At 41.9% G+C, this 17,759-nt stretch overlaps 1 protein-coding gene across 2 annotated transcripts in view; it reads left to right on the top strand.

Annotated features, from left to right (window-relative positions):
- Positions 1-809: 809 nt before the first annotated feature.
- The window catches only part of caln1 (calneuron 1), a 48,598-nt gene continuing 31,648 nt past the window's right edge, over positions 810-17,759 (top strand). Inside the window, exons 1-3 of one of the 2 annotated variants that reach the window (XM_029518044.1) lie at positions 810-1,027; positions 7,458-7,579; positions 16,539-16,682. In XM_029518044.1, coding sequence (XP_029373904.1) covers positions 7,465-7,579; positions 16,539-16,682 — 259 coding nt within the window. In that variant the 5' untranslated portion in view covers positions 810-1,027; positions 7,458-7,464. Of the gene's footprint in view, positions 1,028-2,165; positions 2,384-7,457; positions 7,580-16,538; positions 16,683-17,759 lie in introns of those variants that run through there. The other variant, XM_029518043.1, reaches the window with a different exon arrangement.

Raw genomic sequence — 17,759 nt, 5'->3', positions numbered from 1 at the left:
ACTGATTCAAATTTACCGTACAGGTTTATCCCCAAAAACGTACTTGATTGTTCTGTCAAGTAAAATACATAAATAAGAAAGCACTGGAAACTGTACGATTAAACTTTGAAAATAAAATAGTAAAATCAAACAGAGAATGTGATGAGACTCAAACCTACATAAACCTGTGAGGCTTTCCGTTTGAGACAGCAACAAGGAGGAGAAATAATCTGTATAACCGGGAAATAAAGTTTGCGCTATTAATTTAGGAGGTTATTATTTTGAAAGTGATTGCCGGAAATGTATGTTGTGTGTGTTGGCTGACTTTACACATCTTTCCTCTGGATTTAGAGCTGAGGAAGAAGCGTAACAAGATTTATCATGTCCCGTCTTTGTTCAGATAAATTAACTGAGCGACACAGCAACTTTATCTGGTAGGAAATGACACAATAAACAGACGAAGAAGAACAGGTGTCAAAGCAGCCAATCACGGCTCTCCTGCTCGGTTGCGTATTGATTCAGGTCCAAGCGTTTTCTTCGACTGGCAAGCTGCTCATCAATCTCATCCACGCTCGGCACCTGTATGTGTCTGTCTGTGTGTCTCTCTCTCTATGTTTGGGTCTTTAATCCATCGATTTATTCTTTATTTTATTTATTTATTTATTTGTCATCCTTTCTTTTCTTTTCTTTCCTTTTTTTTTTTTTAACTTTAAGTTACCGGACCCGTGCGTGATTCGAACCGGATGCGAAGAGAAATTCAAGAGAATATTGATCAGTTTCTATAAAAGTGCAACTCGACTTAAAGTTTTATGGTGGGCTTGATATTAGAATTCAAAAAAGGGAGGATTTCTTTATAGATATTCGGACAATGGGAAGAAACCATTGCACTGCCACATAAAAGAAAGGAATGAATTGAATCATAATAACAGGAGCAATTGGAAGAACGAGGCCGGAAGAGTCCACACCAAGTCTCCAAACTGGAACCCGCTGCGGACGTTGCCTGGCAGGTTTGACTGATATCAGCCTCAGACATTCAGCGCCCTCAAAGGTATGTTGGACAAAGGAGGCATTAACTGAGAGGTGGATGCTGGGGAGAGTGTGTGAGAAGTAGGCTTGAAAAATTCAATTGCGTATTGTAGATGTTGTAAGTGCTTTGTGTTTGTTAATATCTCCCTCATGTAGGCTAAAGAGTTGAATCGAAGCCGGTTTATGTAAACTGACTTGATCCGTCATGAGAGCAGTCTGTTCATGAGCAAACCGCCTGTTGGTGACGATAGGCGCTGGCGCATCGACCGAGATTCTGTAGCAGCTTGCAGGAAGTGTGTGTGCGATGTACTGGAACTGTGACGGGGGCTCGACAGGCTGTCACTGTGGACCCCCGCCCCCCAACACACACGCACACACACACACACACACACACACACACACACGCATATACACTCTACCGTGTGCGCACGGTCCGCTCTTGCTCCACGCGGTGGCGCACGCTGTCATGGACTGAGATGTGTTGCTTCTCTGTGACGCCCCTACTGAGCATCACAGTGCTGACCTGCAGAGCGCACTGTGAGCCAAATCCACAGGGATATGGAGGCCGTGGGTGTCCGTGTGTGTGCGCGTGCGTGCGTGCGTGCGTGCGTGTTGCTGCTGCTGCTGCTGCATACATGCACAAAGTGTCATTTGAAGTCTCACCTCAGCCGTCAGTTTTGCCTACTCCATCTTTTGTCGGCTCCTCTTTGTCTACCGCCCCCCCCCCCCCCCCCCCCCCCCAGCCTTCTCTCTCTTGCTCCCCTCCCTGTGTATTTTGTGAGTACAGCTGCAGACAGAGCTGAGTCTGTCATTGGGACTCACTAATGAGTCCTCCACTCTGTCTCCCCATGTGGAGGAATGTTTGCACAGGAGAGGGAGTGATAGAGCAAAGGGGGAGAGAGGGAGTCAGAGAGAGAGAGAGACAGAGGGACTCAGAGAGGGAGAGAGAGAGGATCCAAGGAGCAGAGCGTGAGAGGAGCTGTTGTACCTGCTGCTCTCACTGCTCAAATATTAAACAAGGGCTTTCTGGGAACTGATGCTGCTGCTCTGGGACAAGCCCAAAGTGTGGAGGCAGCTGGGCTCAGTGGTTTGTAGACAGGCAGTCTGCTGCTGCCGCTGCTGCTGCCGCTGCTGGAGCCACCACTGCATCTAAGAGTCTGATGGAGGAGGAGGTCACTGAGCCCGATCCCCAGACGGCGGAGCCCAGTCCTCAGACAGCGGAGTCCTCTGGCATGCCAGGGACGCACTCAGAGGTAAACGGAGACTTGCCAGGGAACCCGTACCTGAGGGACGGGACAGTGGACGTGATGGAGAGTCCGACGAGGGAGCCTGTGATGCTGCAGTATCCTGCTGAGTACAATCACAGCCACCAGTATGGGTAAGAATCAGCATGGGAGAGACAGAGAGACAAGGAGAAGGGTTTGCTGCTGCAATAAGCAGCTGCTGATGTGAGCAGAGAGGTGGCACTTCTGTGGGACGATCCCATCTCTTTTCTCAGTTTGGGGACCGTTTGACTCCTGCTTTGACATGGTGGCTTCATGGGTTGTCTTCGTACCCACTTGACTGCATTTCCAAGCACCTTCGTACCTGTGTCGTACAGCGTGCAGCACGCCACAGTCATTGAACCAGTGATTACTCTTCTGGAAGGTTCAGGCATGTCTCATTGATCCATAGTAATATTTGTCATCGTTGCAGGGACAGATTTGTTGTTGAATAAGGCATTAGTTTTACACACCTACGGCTCAAAAACAGTGAGTAACTGAACCATCTTAGTAATGACCTACTAGACTAAATGCTTACTTCGTACATATACCGTTTTTGTAGCCTTCTTTGTGTTTTCTGCTGTGATAGTGTATTATCAAAGGCTCACTGTGTGAACTGTCAAGGTCTAGATGAATGGATAATTGTGCCTCACTATGTGGCTCACGAAAAAAAAACTGAGATATGACCGAATTACCTCACTTCTCATCTAACCTTTACAGATTTCATTTGTCATCATCATTACAGGCTGTTTTCACGAACAGCTGTTTCTCAGATCTCTGGTGGGGGACTGGAGGCTGCTAAGACCAGTAAATTTACACCAAAAGCTTGCTGCTGTGTGTGCTGGAAACTTTTTTAGTTATTCTTCCTGATGTTTTATACCAAGGTGGCCGTGCCCTGATCTTGGTTCGCCCCGTGAATAAATGCCACAGGTCCAGTTACAACTAGTGCAGCCACTGACAGCCACACATCTTGTCAGCTTAACGTGTCCTTGAGTCTAGACTCCGACTCCAGCCTCCCTCCCTTGCTGAAAGCCACTTTGGACAACTGCATCAGCTATTGCCATCAACATTTGAGTTACTATCCCATAATATGAGGGCAGCTCCGCTTTTAGTGTCACGTTCCTTTGTCAGGTTTTATACATTAAGTTTTTTCTCAGTCTGGATGGACATATGATAAACTTTCATCATCTTATTTTATTTTATAGAGGAAGTGATTTGGGATTAAATACCAGCAGTGTGTTTCTTCAGACAGCTGGAGATTCAGGATTTGCCAAAGTAACTGGCTCAGGGAAATGCTTAGGTGCCATCGAAAATGATTTTATCTTTAAGTCATTTTCTATGACACAATTTTATCAGCTGCTCAGTCTGAGTTTTAAATCTCAGATTCATTGCCTCTTTCCTACTGAACTCAGAACTGCCTGCAGAAATTTTTTTTTTTTTTTTTTTTTCAGACAAAAAAATTACATGTGGAGACAGTTAACGTTGCAGTGATCACTTGCTGATTTCACTGATTACTGTACTGTGCTCTGCTCCTGATGGGTACATTATCTCGTTCAGTCGAGGCCTTAATCAATTTATTCAAGTGTAATGATGGTGAAATCTCTGAGCTGCTCTGCTCCGCATCGTCGTCTTCAGGGGTTGAAGATCAGGTGTCTTACTTGATTCAGAGAATTCATTCACATTTTAACTCCTGCATTTATCAATATAATATCCTTGTGAGATGCCAGACCAAACTATTCCAGTGAAGATCACATCTCCTGTTCATGTTCACCATTGTCTGTCTCTGCCCCTACATCTCTGTCTGAGACTTTGTTTTTCAGTCAGATTTTTCACTCCTTGGTGAACTTGCTCTTCTGCAGTTTGAAAAGAGCTGATGTCTGTAGTATTGCATTTAATAGGTATTGTTCAGTGATGCAAAGGATGTGTTTGTGCCACTGAGTCTCAGAAGTCAAATCATCCTTATACTGGCCATATGTGGCTGTCAAAGCCCGATAGTGCCGGTTGGTTGTAGACTTGACATTGGTGAGAAAAAGCTCTCCCCTTTGAGGAACTTCTCAAATAGTTGAAGTGGGAATGAGGAGCATTAAGCATTCTTGTTGGCGACTCCAGTCCTCAGCCTGAAAAGCTATACGATTAATTGAATTTATCAGTTGTATCCTGAAATGACTTTTGACCCAAAGCAGCAACCCGAGGCCCAATGCAATTTAAATTACCGCAGTCTGAAACTGAGAAAAGCATAAAACGATTAAATTTCACAAGCAGATTGATAATTAACCCCAAGTGAGTGAATAATAACAGTGCCGAGGACCACATAATCACAAGGTCCATTTAGACCAGACCTGCTCCAGAATGAGTTTGTGGTGAGACTGCTTCCTCAAACACCTCAATGCTTTGCCATCATTTAGTTTCTGCCACATTTTGTAAAGAACTGTACTGTAACTACAGCCACCAGACGAATGTAGCCAGTTTTAATCTACTGGAAATGCTTTACTGCTCTCTACCTCTGTTTCCAGATTTTATTTCCTCCCAAGATATATCTCAGTGTGGTGATCAACAAAATCACAGTTCTGGTTGCTAAATGGCAGGTCAAGCCTCCCTGCTTAATGCCTCTGAGTGTGAGCTTTTAGCCGATTAAACAGATTACCTAAAGATGCAGAGCTGAAGGTGTTAGAAAAGTGTGAAAACTCACATCGTGAGTTAATGTGAATCCATAAATTAAACCCGACACACAGACAAGTACACACACATCACATTAATACGCACAGCTGACTTTTCCCACTGTAAAGACAAAAGCTTGAGTTGCATAACATATTTGTCAGAAATTGTGATGAAACGTTTATACAGTCATGGTCAAAAATATTGGTACTCTTACACCTCTGCCACAACTGCTGTGGTTTTCACATGTTTATTTCTTTTGTTTACATTGAAGTAACACAAAAAAACTGGTTAACTCGCTCAGAAAATCTGATAGAAAATCAAATAATTCTGGAGCACGATATAGGGCCCACTGTTAACCCATCAGAGGTTGTGGCTTTTCCAGCATGTCAGATGCCCAAAAAACATTTCCAGGTATGCTTACAGGAAGAGATTCATTCCTGTGATTCATTTTAAAGGATGCACTTCCAGACATTAAGTTGAGGTGGCCAATAATTTTATTCAATTCATTTTTGCAGGTTTGTGTGGAATAAGATCAAATTAAGATCTTTGCTCTTTTGTGTCTTTTTTCTGTAACTTCAATTCAAAAGAGAAAAAAAGGGGGAAAAAAAAAAAACAACGGCAAAAAAACATGTCACCAAAGAATTTTACAATTGCGGTGATTTTCAGGCAGAAGTCGTGCATTATCTGACAGAAGTGTAGGGGTGCCAATATGTAAATTCTGTCCCTGCATGCTAAATCACTCAACGGCATGTTGTCTGCTGCAGCACAAACCGAGGATAGCATACACATACACAAACAGCCGACAATAAATGGATTTCTTCATAATCATAATCAGAAAAAGGCGGACAAGAGGGATGATTGTAATATTCATAATGACAGCTGAGACATGACTGAATAATTGATGAACTGGGAAGTGAAATATCCTGACATTATGTGTGAAGAAAGCTGGTCATGGAAAGGGCTATAGGCAGAGCTCCAGACGTCTTAATATGCATGCTTATTAAACTGACAAACAAGAAAGATGCAAGGGCCAGTTTTTAATTTGTGAGGCAATGGATGGCTGGCAGCTCCAACCAGTGAAGCATTGGCTGTTGCAAGTAGGGGGACACAGTATAAAACAAAATTTCAAATGTGGATAGATGGCTGAGTGTGAGCATCAAAAAGAAATGGACATTGGATACTGGATACTGGATGGCTATTTCAACATAGTTCAGGTTTAAACATATGTGTTTTTGCATGGTCATACAGAAAATTCATATTTCATGCTTAGCAGGTATGTGTGTGCTATGTGTGGGGAAAAAAGGCTTTCTTACGAGGCTTGACGTTTGTATTAATAAACAGTGCTATGGACAGCTACTGCATCAAACTAACTTGACAGCAACTCTTTGTTTTGCTTTTGCTATGAAGCTAATTTAACTGTTTAGTCATCAGTCTCCAACAAATATTTAGAGCTCAGCATCCAACTTCACTCTGGATGTTTGGCTCTCAGCTTAATCTAAGGTTCTTCACATGGTTTCTTACTGATGAAGTACGAATAAAATCATAAAACATTTGCTCTAAGCCAGTTGTATGGCTCATCGTAAAACAATATTTGTTGTGCGGTAGTGATTTGCATGGTGAATATGTTCTATGCCATTTTTTCTGAAAGATAGATTTGGACAAAATTAGCAACACAACAAGCTAAAAGAATTCAATTTGTCTACTGAGTTTTTGTTCATTTGTCCGGTTCCTGGATCAGCAGCCTGCCTGTGGGATTCTATCCGCGTACAACACAGCAACAAGTTTTCCATGTTTTTTGCTTATAAAGGAACATTAACTGGTGTAAACTGTGACTGATCTGAACTGTTCTTTGGAGGAGTACACTGTTCTATGTTGCTCTCCGTTTCTTTGCTCTGTCTCAACAAAATCCAATTAGAGAAAGGAAGTGCTCACCCAAATTCCTCTGCTCTATGTGAACTTATTTTCTCTATTCCCCTGGGCTTGAATTTATTCAATAATTAATTGCCTCGGTCCCATTTACACATATACGTGCCCAAGCGTTCATGCAGCCACACAAACACGTTAACTGCATTTGCTTCTTGTCACGAGTTGCCCTGACTGTTTGACTTCCCACTTATCGAATTGGACTAACAGAGTCCTGTCTGTCTTTTAGAGCTCATTTACACTTTGGCCCTTGGACATTAATTTGTCTTAGCTTCATTAATATCACACAGGGCCAGGGCAGCTCCCTGCAGCTGATTACATTTCATGCTGCTCACATGATTTTAAATGCCACTCTATTTGAAAAAGGCCCTTTTGCACCTCACACCTTAATATTTTCATAAATTGCTAATGTGAATGCAATTACCATGAAATGCTGCACTGGGAGTTCCCTCCTGATGACAAACATTGTTCAGAAACATATGTAATGTGTGGAGCTATTAATTGGTGTTCAGAATTAATCTTCCAAAAAACCCATGAGAGAAATGTCCTTCTTGGCTCCTCTCTGCTGCCTGTGCTACTGTCTAAGTGTTTTCCTCTGCTGTCTCTCAGGGAAAAGATGCCATTCCACCATGTGACGGCAGGCCTGCTCTACAAGGGGAACTACCTGAGTCGCTCACTATCAGACAGTGACAGCGACGTCCTAGCCAGCATCTCCGTGGAGGAGCTTGATGGTAAGTGTCCTCAGTGAAATGTCTGTTGTCAGCATGCAGAAATAACTTATTTTACACTTCTCTTTTGTTTTATTTGAAGTCTGTACATTCATAAAAAGCTATATTAGTGGTTTTAGCACCAAAAACCATCTCAGTAGAGTACATCTCTCTCTCTCTCTGGAATTCTAGTAACAGGTCAACAAGGCGGACTGTGTTCTTAGTCATCAAATAAAAATTCAGCAGACTTCTGGTAAATAGTCACAGAAACATAATCCAGCAAGGTTGGAGGTTCCTACTTAAGGAAATTTTTCAGTAACTCGCACAATATAAACAGAAAAAAAGACCATATGTTTGTGTTTTTGGTTAATTTACTTCCAGGTGGCAACTCTAAGGTCGGCATAAAACGACAGAAAAGTTGGATTAAAAAGCTTACAGCTGGAATATGGTGCTGCATCTTTCGGTATGATTATGAACTCATTGCAGCTTCATCTTTAGTTTTGCTTCACGCCAGCTTCAGGGGGTTGGAGAACCAAAAGTATGGTAGACATTGAACCAAAGGTAAATGACATCAGCAGTGGAACAGCAGCAGCAATGTTTGGGAATGTTGAGCGCATCATTGACTGTATGTAGGAAAAAACTGAGAAGAGAGGCAAAGCCTGTCATCTGATCTTAAGGTGTATCAGCCAGGGGAGGGCCACTGCAATAAAAAAATTGCTGTTTTAGGCAACAAGCCTATATACACAGTTGGATGGCAAACCTACATGGAGCATAATTTTTTCAGAGAACATTTCCATTTACTTAAGAGATGTTTTTTTGATGTGGAAAACCAGAGAGCCACAAGCATATTAACTTGTGACAGGTTTTGTTTGGAGGATTGACGGATGCTGTTCCAAGTCAGAGCACTCCATTTTACAGTCTGTAATGCATTGAGGAATTATACGGTGCTACAGAACCAGCAGCATCCTCCTCATCTGAGCCGGAAAAGCACAATTATGCATTATTGCCCACGTAGCTTATCTCACCTGGAGCATTCATGGTCTGCTGGCTTCTCTGTCTGACTCCAGGCCTGTAGCTGAGACTGTGTTTACGAACCCTCTGTTTTGGAGTCAATCTGAGAACAATCACCAGGGCCTGTAGAACACAAACCTCATCGATAACAGTCTGCCAGCGTCAGCAGTGGCAGCTTCACAGGCAAAAAAACTACGCAGACAAAATATGAATCCATTGATGCAACATTACATCGCTGCTGGGAAAATTGGCTGCACAGAACACGGTATTTACTCAGGGTAGTGTTTTAATATGCATGAAAAAATTTTCAGCATATGAATTTCTCTGTCTTATTTCATCACTTCATGTTGTTTGGTGAATAAGTAATGGCTTGTGGGTAGAGGGCCTACATGAGGTCATCTATACACAGACTAGAGTCTGTTGCCTCTGTACCAGAACCAACACTGCACTGCTGAGATTTACAATAATGACTCTTTCCAGGGACTTCTGTGAGGTACAGAAAAAGTTTCCACCGATCCACCAAAAACCTCTGTAAAATGAAACTGCTCTAAAATCAACAAGTTTTTGTGTCAGGGAGGGCAGTGCTACACTTCGGTGAATACACCACCCAGCCATCCATACCCGCCACCAACATCTCACACCCCAAACCCACCCCCCACCCGCTGGACCAGCTGACCAGTGCTATAACCACAAAAATTATAATTCAATAAGAGAAGTAAGTAAGTAATTCATAGGCGCTGCTAAATCCATGATAAGGTCCCTGTATGGGATGAACTGCCTGGTTGGGGTGCATGTTCCTGTTTAACATGCCAGATGGACTACTGGCTATATGTCATCCCCTACACTCTGTTCCGTTCCATTGTCTTATCAGTAAATTCTCATGAATAGCCAAAAAAATACAAACGTTACAAATGTTTTTGTTTTATTGTCAATGTGTTTCTGTACAAGAAACGTGGCCCTTAACTGTCCAAAAGTCTTTGGTCTTTATGCAACCAACTGTATATAGATGTGCTTTAAAAACCACACAGTATTAGCATGTTGCAATCTGTGCGTGATGCTATTCAAGCAAATAATCTGAGCATACGTGGTTTCAATCAGACACTGTGAGAAACAGCTTTACCTGCCAGTCACCCTTCTTCAGCAACACCTCAGAGATTCCTTTCCCCCCAGTGCAGCTGCAGCTCACACAACCTCCACGTTCAGCACATTCAACATTTCTACTTTACAATATTTAAAGTGGAAATTGGCTGTATTTGTTGGCCAGGGGCAGCACGGCGGCATAGTGGTTAGCGCTGTTGCCCCACAATAACAAGGTTGCAGATTTGGTTCCTGGCCTGTGGCCTTTCTGCGTGGAGTTTGCATGTTCTCTCTGTGCCTGTGTGGGTTTCCTCCCACCATCCAAAGACATCATGTTTGGGTTAACTGGTGACACTAAATTGTCCGCAGGCGTGAGTGGTTGTTGGTCTCTGTGTGTTGGCCCTGTCCAGGGTGAAACCCGCCCTCACCCAGAGTGAGCTGGGATTGGCTCCAGCACTCCCTGTGACCTGGAAACAGATAAGCAGTAGAAGATGAATGAATAAACATCCACAGCAATTAAACATCTTGGCACGACAGGCCTGGCCGTCACATGGCCAGCGGTGAAGCATCCGTCAGCTGATATGTTTTTGTTAATGTCTCTCCAGAGAACCTGCTGCTGTGTGTTGGGATTTATATGGAGAACAATTGGCTCTTTGGTCTTTCTCAGCGTTGCATTTATCTGTTCAATTAATTGCCGCAGGCAACTGTGAAATGTGAGCTCCACTGGTAACACCATGACCCTGATTTTTGCTGTTTGCTAAAATTGACAAATCATAAAATTGAAAGATTTTATAATGACCTTTGTTTTTGTTACCTGTGGCGCTTGTCATTACAGCAGCCAGCTGTTTGCATATTTAAAACAGTACAGCGCCGCAGATCTCATTTAAAGGTGAAGGGTTGATATGTAGAACAGAGTATGCAAAATGCATGCAATGTTTGGACATTGAATTCACATTGAATCACTGTGTGAACATAACATTCCTGCTGACCTGAGCTTTAGAGCCAAGCCTCTGGTCTTTGGGTCAGTCAGAACCCAGAACCAGGAGCGCTCTCTGTCACAGAGACGAAGACTGGCTTTATGGATTTCCTTTGGGCTCAAACATCAGTTAATCTGGTGTCTCAGTTAATGCTGTTTGCCTCTCAGAGTAATGAACCAATTGTATAACGATGTCCGCTGCTCACACCTTCACGGTCACAGCTGTCATTGATTCATCCGAACGTGCACTCTGATTAATGCCACACTCGACTCTCTAGAAATTCACTGGCCTTGCTTTATGACACAAGGACATCTGATGTGCTCTCTGAGAGCGATTTGTACGTTTCTGCCAGTTCCATTGTTATTTTAAGAGAAGGCAGTTTGAGTCACTTTCATGAACCAATTTATGCAACATTTGTTCCATGGTACTGCAGGCAGGAGAGTCGATCTGCTCCTCTGTCAGTCTAATAAGTAATATAATACAGGGACAAACTACAGGTATGAAGAATCACCTTTTTTACTTTCCATTAGATCCCAAACTAACTGAAGTTACGCCGAGCCAACACTCTCGTGTCACATTTCATGACCTGCAATATTTTAGGGTAAAGGAACTTTGACTGAGTGGAATAGACTTTTAAAGGCCCAAATGCCCTGTTTTCTTTCATCATATGGCTCCTGACTTACCCCTTCAACTCATTAGCCTGGTCATCGAAGGCCTCATTTATGAAGATCCTGTGGAGATATCCAGGAAGTGGCATTTGGCACCTGAGGTCATAAACACAGGACACAGGAACAGGAAAGCTAATCTGACCCCCTCTCAGGGAAACAGTTCTCCCCAGAGGTTACGTGTATAAAACTGTACTCACAGGGTAACTGTAAGACTTCTCTTACCCACCTGGGGAAAAGAACTCTGTCCCTACTCAGCTGACTAGTGAGATACGACTCTGACTTGTTGCTTGCTTGTAACTGTTTAATGTTATCTGTGTCGTGTTTTTTTTTTTTTTTTTTTTTTTTTTTTATGTTTGTTTGCATTAAATCTTTCAAGCTTGGCTGCATTGAGCACGTTCATGCTTTAATCTTGGAAACAGAAAATGGCCACCACAGGGACATTAGCCAAAATTTTATTTAGCAAGAGCAGGACTTCAGTGTGTTTGTGACAGAGAAGTGACTTCTTCTATTTTCACCCACTGCAATTTCATGCAGTGTCTTTTCCAAAGGATGTCATGTCTAAACTGTAGTGTAGACCTAGTTGGTTAGTAGCTAGACATACCACAACATGCAGAGCTGAATGTGAATCCACAGGGGAATTTCAGGGCCAATTTTGGGCAGTTCTCACAATAGAGGAATCCCAGGGACAGGGTTTATAAGAAAACCTAAAGTGGGTCATTCTATCAAAGTTTTGATGAAAGGGCAGCAGAAGAAATCCTTCATAGTTGGCACTCGGGCTCTTCTTTCACTAAACATGCTGAGCCTGACCAAACAACAGGAAACCTGTGGGGAGGTCTGTTCAACCCACAAGAATTGAGCTTTTCTTGAAGGACGGGGGAGACTTATAGACTTATAACCCACTTGTTTCTGTGTCCATAGGTATATAAACAGCAGTTCCCACTCGGCAGATTGGGCTCTGTAGACACTTGGTCTCAAAACTTAACAAACAAACACCAACTACATACTAAATGGCCTGAGCTCTGGGAGCTGTCCAGGGTACTGATGGGCTTTGCCCTCTCCTCGGGCCCACTGGAACACCATAACACAAAGTCATTGCCATAACCCTGTGCTGCCAGGAGCCATACGTGGAGCAAATGTTTTGTCAGGTCAGACACAGTATTTGCCAGACATCAAAATCATTCTGAATGCATCCATCCCCAAAACCCAGAGAAAAATACACACTGTTTGTTCTGTCTTAAACATGAGAATGACAACAGAATGAATCACCAGCTATTTTGAGAATTTATTCATCTTCTTAAGAGTTTTTTTTTTTGTTTTGGTTTGTTTTTCAAGCAGAAACATCTTAACATTTTCTTTATTGCCTCTTTGTGTTTTATAGATTTTTTCATATTGATTATATAACACAAATTTGAAATACCACATTTGCAGCTAGGTGTTAACATAAAAAAAGAAAAAGAAAAAGATTCTACCTCAAAATTCTAAGCAAGTTTCTATGGTTGTGCAAAATATCTATATCATTGTCAACAGTACAAATAACAGTAACACTATGTTACCTTAATGATGATCAGTGGGCACCTAGATCATTGTCAATCAGCTTAAATAATTTCCCAAGTACTTATGGGAAACACCGCCTCGTCAGACAGATACAAAATGAACAGTGTCAGTGCCAGGATCTTGCAGTGAATTAAAAGCAATTCAAATGGTGGACAGAGGAATACTTACAATTCAATGTATCACCATTTATACACAAACATTATCATGTTGTGTATAAAAGAACAGGGTACAGTATGTAGACTATTACCTAAAGGAAGATGTCAGGATTCCTCTTGTCACAGATTATGGCATATTTGGATGCAGCTTGAAGAGCTGCAGCCACGAGTTGTTGAGGTTTTCTCTTTGTCCTCGCGAGTGTGTCATTCCTGCTAATGAAGTTCTGGTGACAGCACAGGCACATGCACAAGTTGTGTGCTGATGCCAGTCATCACTGCTGTATCTGAAAGGTCAAGCAGAATGTGAGAGAGAGCACATCGCATACTGCAAGCAAACAGGGAACAGCCATTCAAGTCCACATAGTCACAGTCAGAGTGAGTGCATGTTGTCATTAACATTAAAAATTGCATGGCCCCATCTGCATACGAAGTCAACACATTTCAGCACTTCAAGGATTTTCGTCCAATCCGAGTCAGATTTTTTTTTTTTTTTTTTTTTTTTTTTTTTTGCAACATTATTTGTCACGTCTGTGCCTTTGGTAGAAACACTGATCCAATTGAATTCCCTGTGGTGTCTTGAGTCTTGATAGAAAGGAACGTTTGTGCATTAAATAGACTCAGTCACATGAATATATAACCCTTGGTGCTGTGTTGTTATTCTGTTCTTACATGGATCAGCACACTGGAAAGTAGTCAATAAAAGACTGAATCCCTGAAGGATTTATTCATTTATATCAGCGCAGGGATAACAATCTTCCATTCCTTTGATGTGTGCTTGTTAGCATTTCTGTGCTTGCATTGGCAAAAAAGTTATCTTTACGACAAAGCTTTGTATCGTTACAAATGATGATGGTGCTCCATTTGCTCAGCACCAGCTGTTTCCAGAAACGATAACATGATGTTCTAATGGAGACTGCGACCTTTTATCTACGACAGATATTTAACAGGGTCAAAACATTGTTCTCAGTTTTATTAGACAACTCATGATTTGCATGCCGTTTCTGCTTTGTTGGTCCAAATAATTTACCAGCAGGTTCAGGAATGTGGGAGCCCAGCCGGTAATATAATGATTGACCTTATTATTTGTCAGTGATTTGTTTGTGGTTCAGACAGTCAGGCAAGGAAGTCAGGTAAGCTTGTTTACTGCTTGAAAAAAATTGCAAAAAACAGAATATATCCATGTTCATATCCATCCATATCCACATTAAGGTCTTCCTGTGGGGCGTTTGCATGTTCTCTATGTGAGCCTGGGTTCCCTTCACATACTCAGTCACAGCCAAATACTTCTTCTGTGGTTCTATCATCCATTCCAGTCTCCAGTTCTTAATCCTTCAGTGCCCAGTGGTGTGCCCATGCATGTCGCACAATTTTCATTTTCTTCAGAGGAGAAACATTTAACCTCTGTTTAAAAACACCAGATGACTGTCAGTCTGTCTTTTCTTCCAGCACGCACCCTCTAGTCTACTTATGAAATATGCATTCATTAAAATACAGTGGTGCCTGCTGAGTCTTTTCACTGGTGACTTGATCACGTATCAAGCAGCTAGTGAACCAGCTGCTGACTCAACGGTGTACAAGTGAGGCGAGAGTGAGTCATCTTCGTAAAATGTCATTACAGCAGCCCAACATTTACGTTCTGTGGTTGAAGCGGCGAGATATTGATGTGCATAACTGCTGAAGTGCTGGCTGATTTCAAGAATTAAAATTTAGTTTCTGGAGGGACTCACTGCTGTTTGCTTTAAAAATGCTAAAGTTTTTTTGTTTTGTTTTGTTTTGTTTTGTTTTTTTTTTTGCAGGGAGGGTGGGGGGCTTAAATATTAAAATTTTTTAGCATCTAATCCTTCGATTTGGAAAACATTTTGTGCTTCACCTTGGAAAGTTCCATATAACTTTATAACATATATAAGTATAAAGTATGACATAATGATAGAAGATACGTCACTTTAATTTCTGCTTTTCTCCTGTGTCGTGCCATGCATATGCATTTTTTATTTTTATTTTTTAATAAACTGTTGTAATGCTGGTGCAATATTCCCATTACAGGAACTGTAATGTCTGGATAAAGGTAAAGAGGATCTTCCAGTGCTTCCCACAAAATGATATTTTTTTCTCATGTTTTAGCTCTGGTGTTCCGTGGATATCCTCGTAACTATGTTTAAGTCTTGATCAGCCGCCCTCAGACTCAGGTGTCTTTTGTTGCCTTCATGAGTTCGGGTTTTTCTTCTTGACACATGATGGGACTTTTGGTTTTCAGTTTTCTTTTTGTTTTTGATGTCGGCGAATATTACTAGCAACCCAGATCGGGGGAATGTCATGGGAATGGGAATTGTCTTTTCATAATTATTTCAGAATTATTAATTGTTAAGTAAATCTGCAAAAATTACCATTGCTGTCCAATAAATTATATTCCTTTAGTTTAGTGTTCATGCGGTTGTACCATCAATCATTATTTTGAGCATTTGAGCATTTTTGATTTCAACAAATGTAACCTGTCATTAAGTCATCTGATCTGGTGTGACTGCAGTGGAGGTCAGACTTCCCCTCCCCATTTAAATCTGAGGGGTCACACGATGTTTATTAAAGTGAAGCAGAAACGGGTTGACGGCTTGTTGTTTTAAGTGCAACAAAAATCTTTGGAGGGTGATGGCGCTAAAAACTGCTGTTAACCCAACGATGAAGAGATGTCGACCCCAAATGGACCAAATCTGGTGTCAGCAGTAAGGATGTTGGCAGAGACGCTAGTCAAGCTTCTGCTGTAACAGAAGGAGAGCCGTAACTCTGGACCCCACCACCCCAAAAGCAGTTGATGGACTTGTTCCAGTACACTGTAAAGCAAACTGAGTGGGACCTGCTACTTTTCCTCTGAACTGTTTGACTTTCTCCTCCACTAGAACCTGTCAGGATAAACCAATCAATCATTTCAGATCATGTGTCAGAGGCTGAGATTTCTTGGTGTCTGCTAATTGCACTGAACAGGATTGAACATTCTGACTCTCCCTTTCAAGAACACACATGACTTATTAACCATTTAAATGTTGCTTCAGGTGAAGATGAAACTGAAAGCTGAATGATGTTTGGTGAAATGTAAAAAAGGAAGCAAAAGAGAATAAAAAAGCACGCTTAAAGTGAAAAAGGTGAAAGCTTTAAAACTGGTGGACGTGACAGCAGGTGGAGAAAATGAATCGATGGGTGGAATTGATCTTTTTAAATCGAGGCAGTGGTGCGAAGCCAATTGTATAACGTGCTGTGTCAGATGGGAAGAGAGAGAGAGAAGTGTGCAAATGAAAATGAATGAGGGGGAAGGGTGAAATGCCAGCTACCTTCATTAAATGATGAAAGTTGTGAGTATGTAGTGTATCACTGCCAAGAAAAGAAACCCCAAAAATACGGAGGGCAGTTGGAAGAAATAAGGAGGACGCTCCTTTTGGCAGTACACATGAATGAGCAGGAATACAAGTATGTGTTTGTACATCTTGGAAGCACTAAAGGGGGGCAGGCATTGTTTATAGATGCTGAGTCGATTTCCTGTTTTCCTTGGCAGAGATCCGGGAGGCATTTAAAGTGCTGGATCGTGACGGAAACGGGTTCATTTCCAAACAGGAGCTGGGCATGGCCATGCGCTCCCTGGGTTACATGCCCAGTGAGGTAGAGCTGGCCATCATCATGCAGAGACTAGACATGGATGGTGAGTCACACACGCACACACGTATAACACCCATACATGACACACATATAAATGCACATTTCTCTGCCATTGTGCACGAACATAAAAACATGCCACTTACATCACCATATCAACATGGAAACACCCCAAGGTACACAGCCTTATCAACAGGCTTGTCCTGTTGATTTCCTGGAAGCTATAGCGTTTTTTATGCACTTAAGCCTGTTCCTCTGTGTCATGCATTAAACATTTATTCATGTAGGCTTGAGTGTGTACTTACTTCAGTATCAACCCCGTGCTGTTTCTACTTGACGCATGAATGTACCAAAGTGAAACTTATGCTGGGAGAGCGCAGCCTAAATGAAGAAATATGTGCCGTTAATAAAATGCTATAGTTGTTTTAGATGAAATAGATTTTAAGTAGATTGTGCTATATGTATTTCTTAAAAAACAAAACAAAAAAATAACACCTTAGGTATGACCTTATGTTTATAATGTATAATGTATAATGTATATAATATATATAATGGGTTTTTTTTCTTAGGAGCGGACACTCACACAGCCATAAGCAGCTCTGTCTCTTGCAGAAAGCAAAGTCTCCTGCATTCATTTTGATTGACACTTTTTTAAAGGCTATAGTCTCTTAAAATTGCATGAGGCAGGGAGGTGGAAAAATGCAATATGCAAATGTCACATCAGTGGGAAAATATTCAAATTTCTCGTGCTGCTATCACAGCCTTTGATAAGTGCTTTTCAGCTTCATTGTAGAGAAGAGAAATGCTGTAAATGTTCAAGGCCGAATATTAAAGTCTGAGAAGTTACTGCCTCTATTCCTCTTCTGACTCATCAGGATCTCAGGATAGTGTAGCTACCTTTGTGTCATGGGACTGGCTCTCATGGCATCTTCTGCTGCAGTTCGAGGACACAGGCGAGGTCTCTTCAGGAGCCTCTGAAGGTCACAGCAGCTTTTGTCTCAGGAAGTCTCTTAAGTGTGCTGCCGCTGCTTATTTATTTGTTGGCTTCTCATCATCCTTTCTGTGCCTTGGATCAGAGTGTGTTTGGAATTTCTATTTTTCACTGAAAGATCCAGATCCCCTC

The sequence above is a fragment of the Echeneis naucrates genome, chromosome 13, assembly GCF_900963305.1.
Source record: "Echeneis naucrates chromosome 13, fEcheNa1.1, whole genome shotgun sequence".
NCBI lineage: Eukaryota > Metazoa > Chordata > Actinopteri > Carangiformes > Echeneidae > Echeneis > Echeneis naucrates.
Note: the sequence above shows the minus strand (reverse complement) of the source record. Positions and strands in the feature narration are given on the sequence as shown.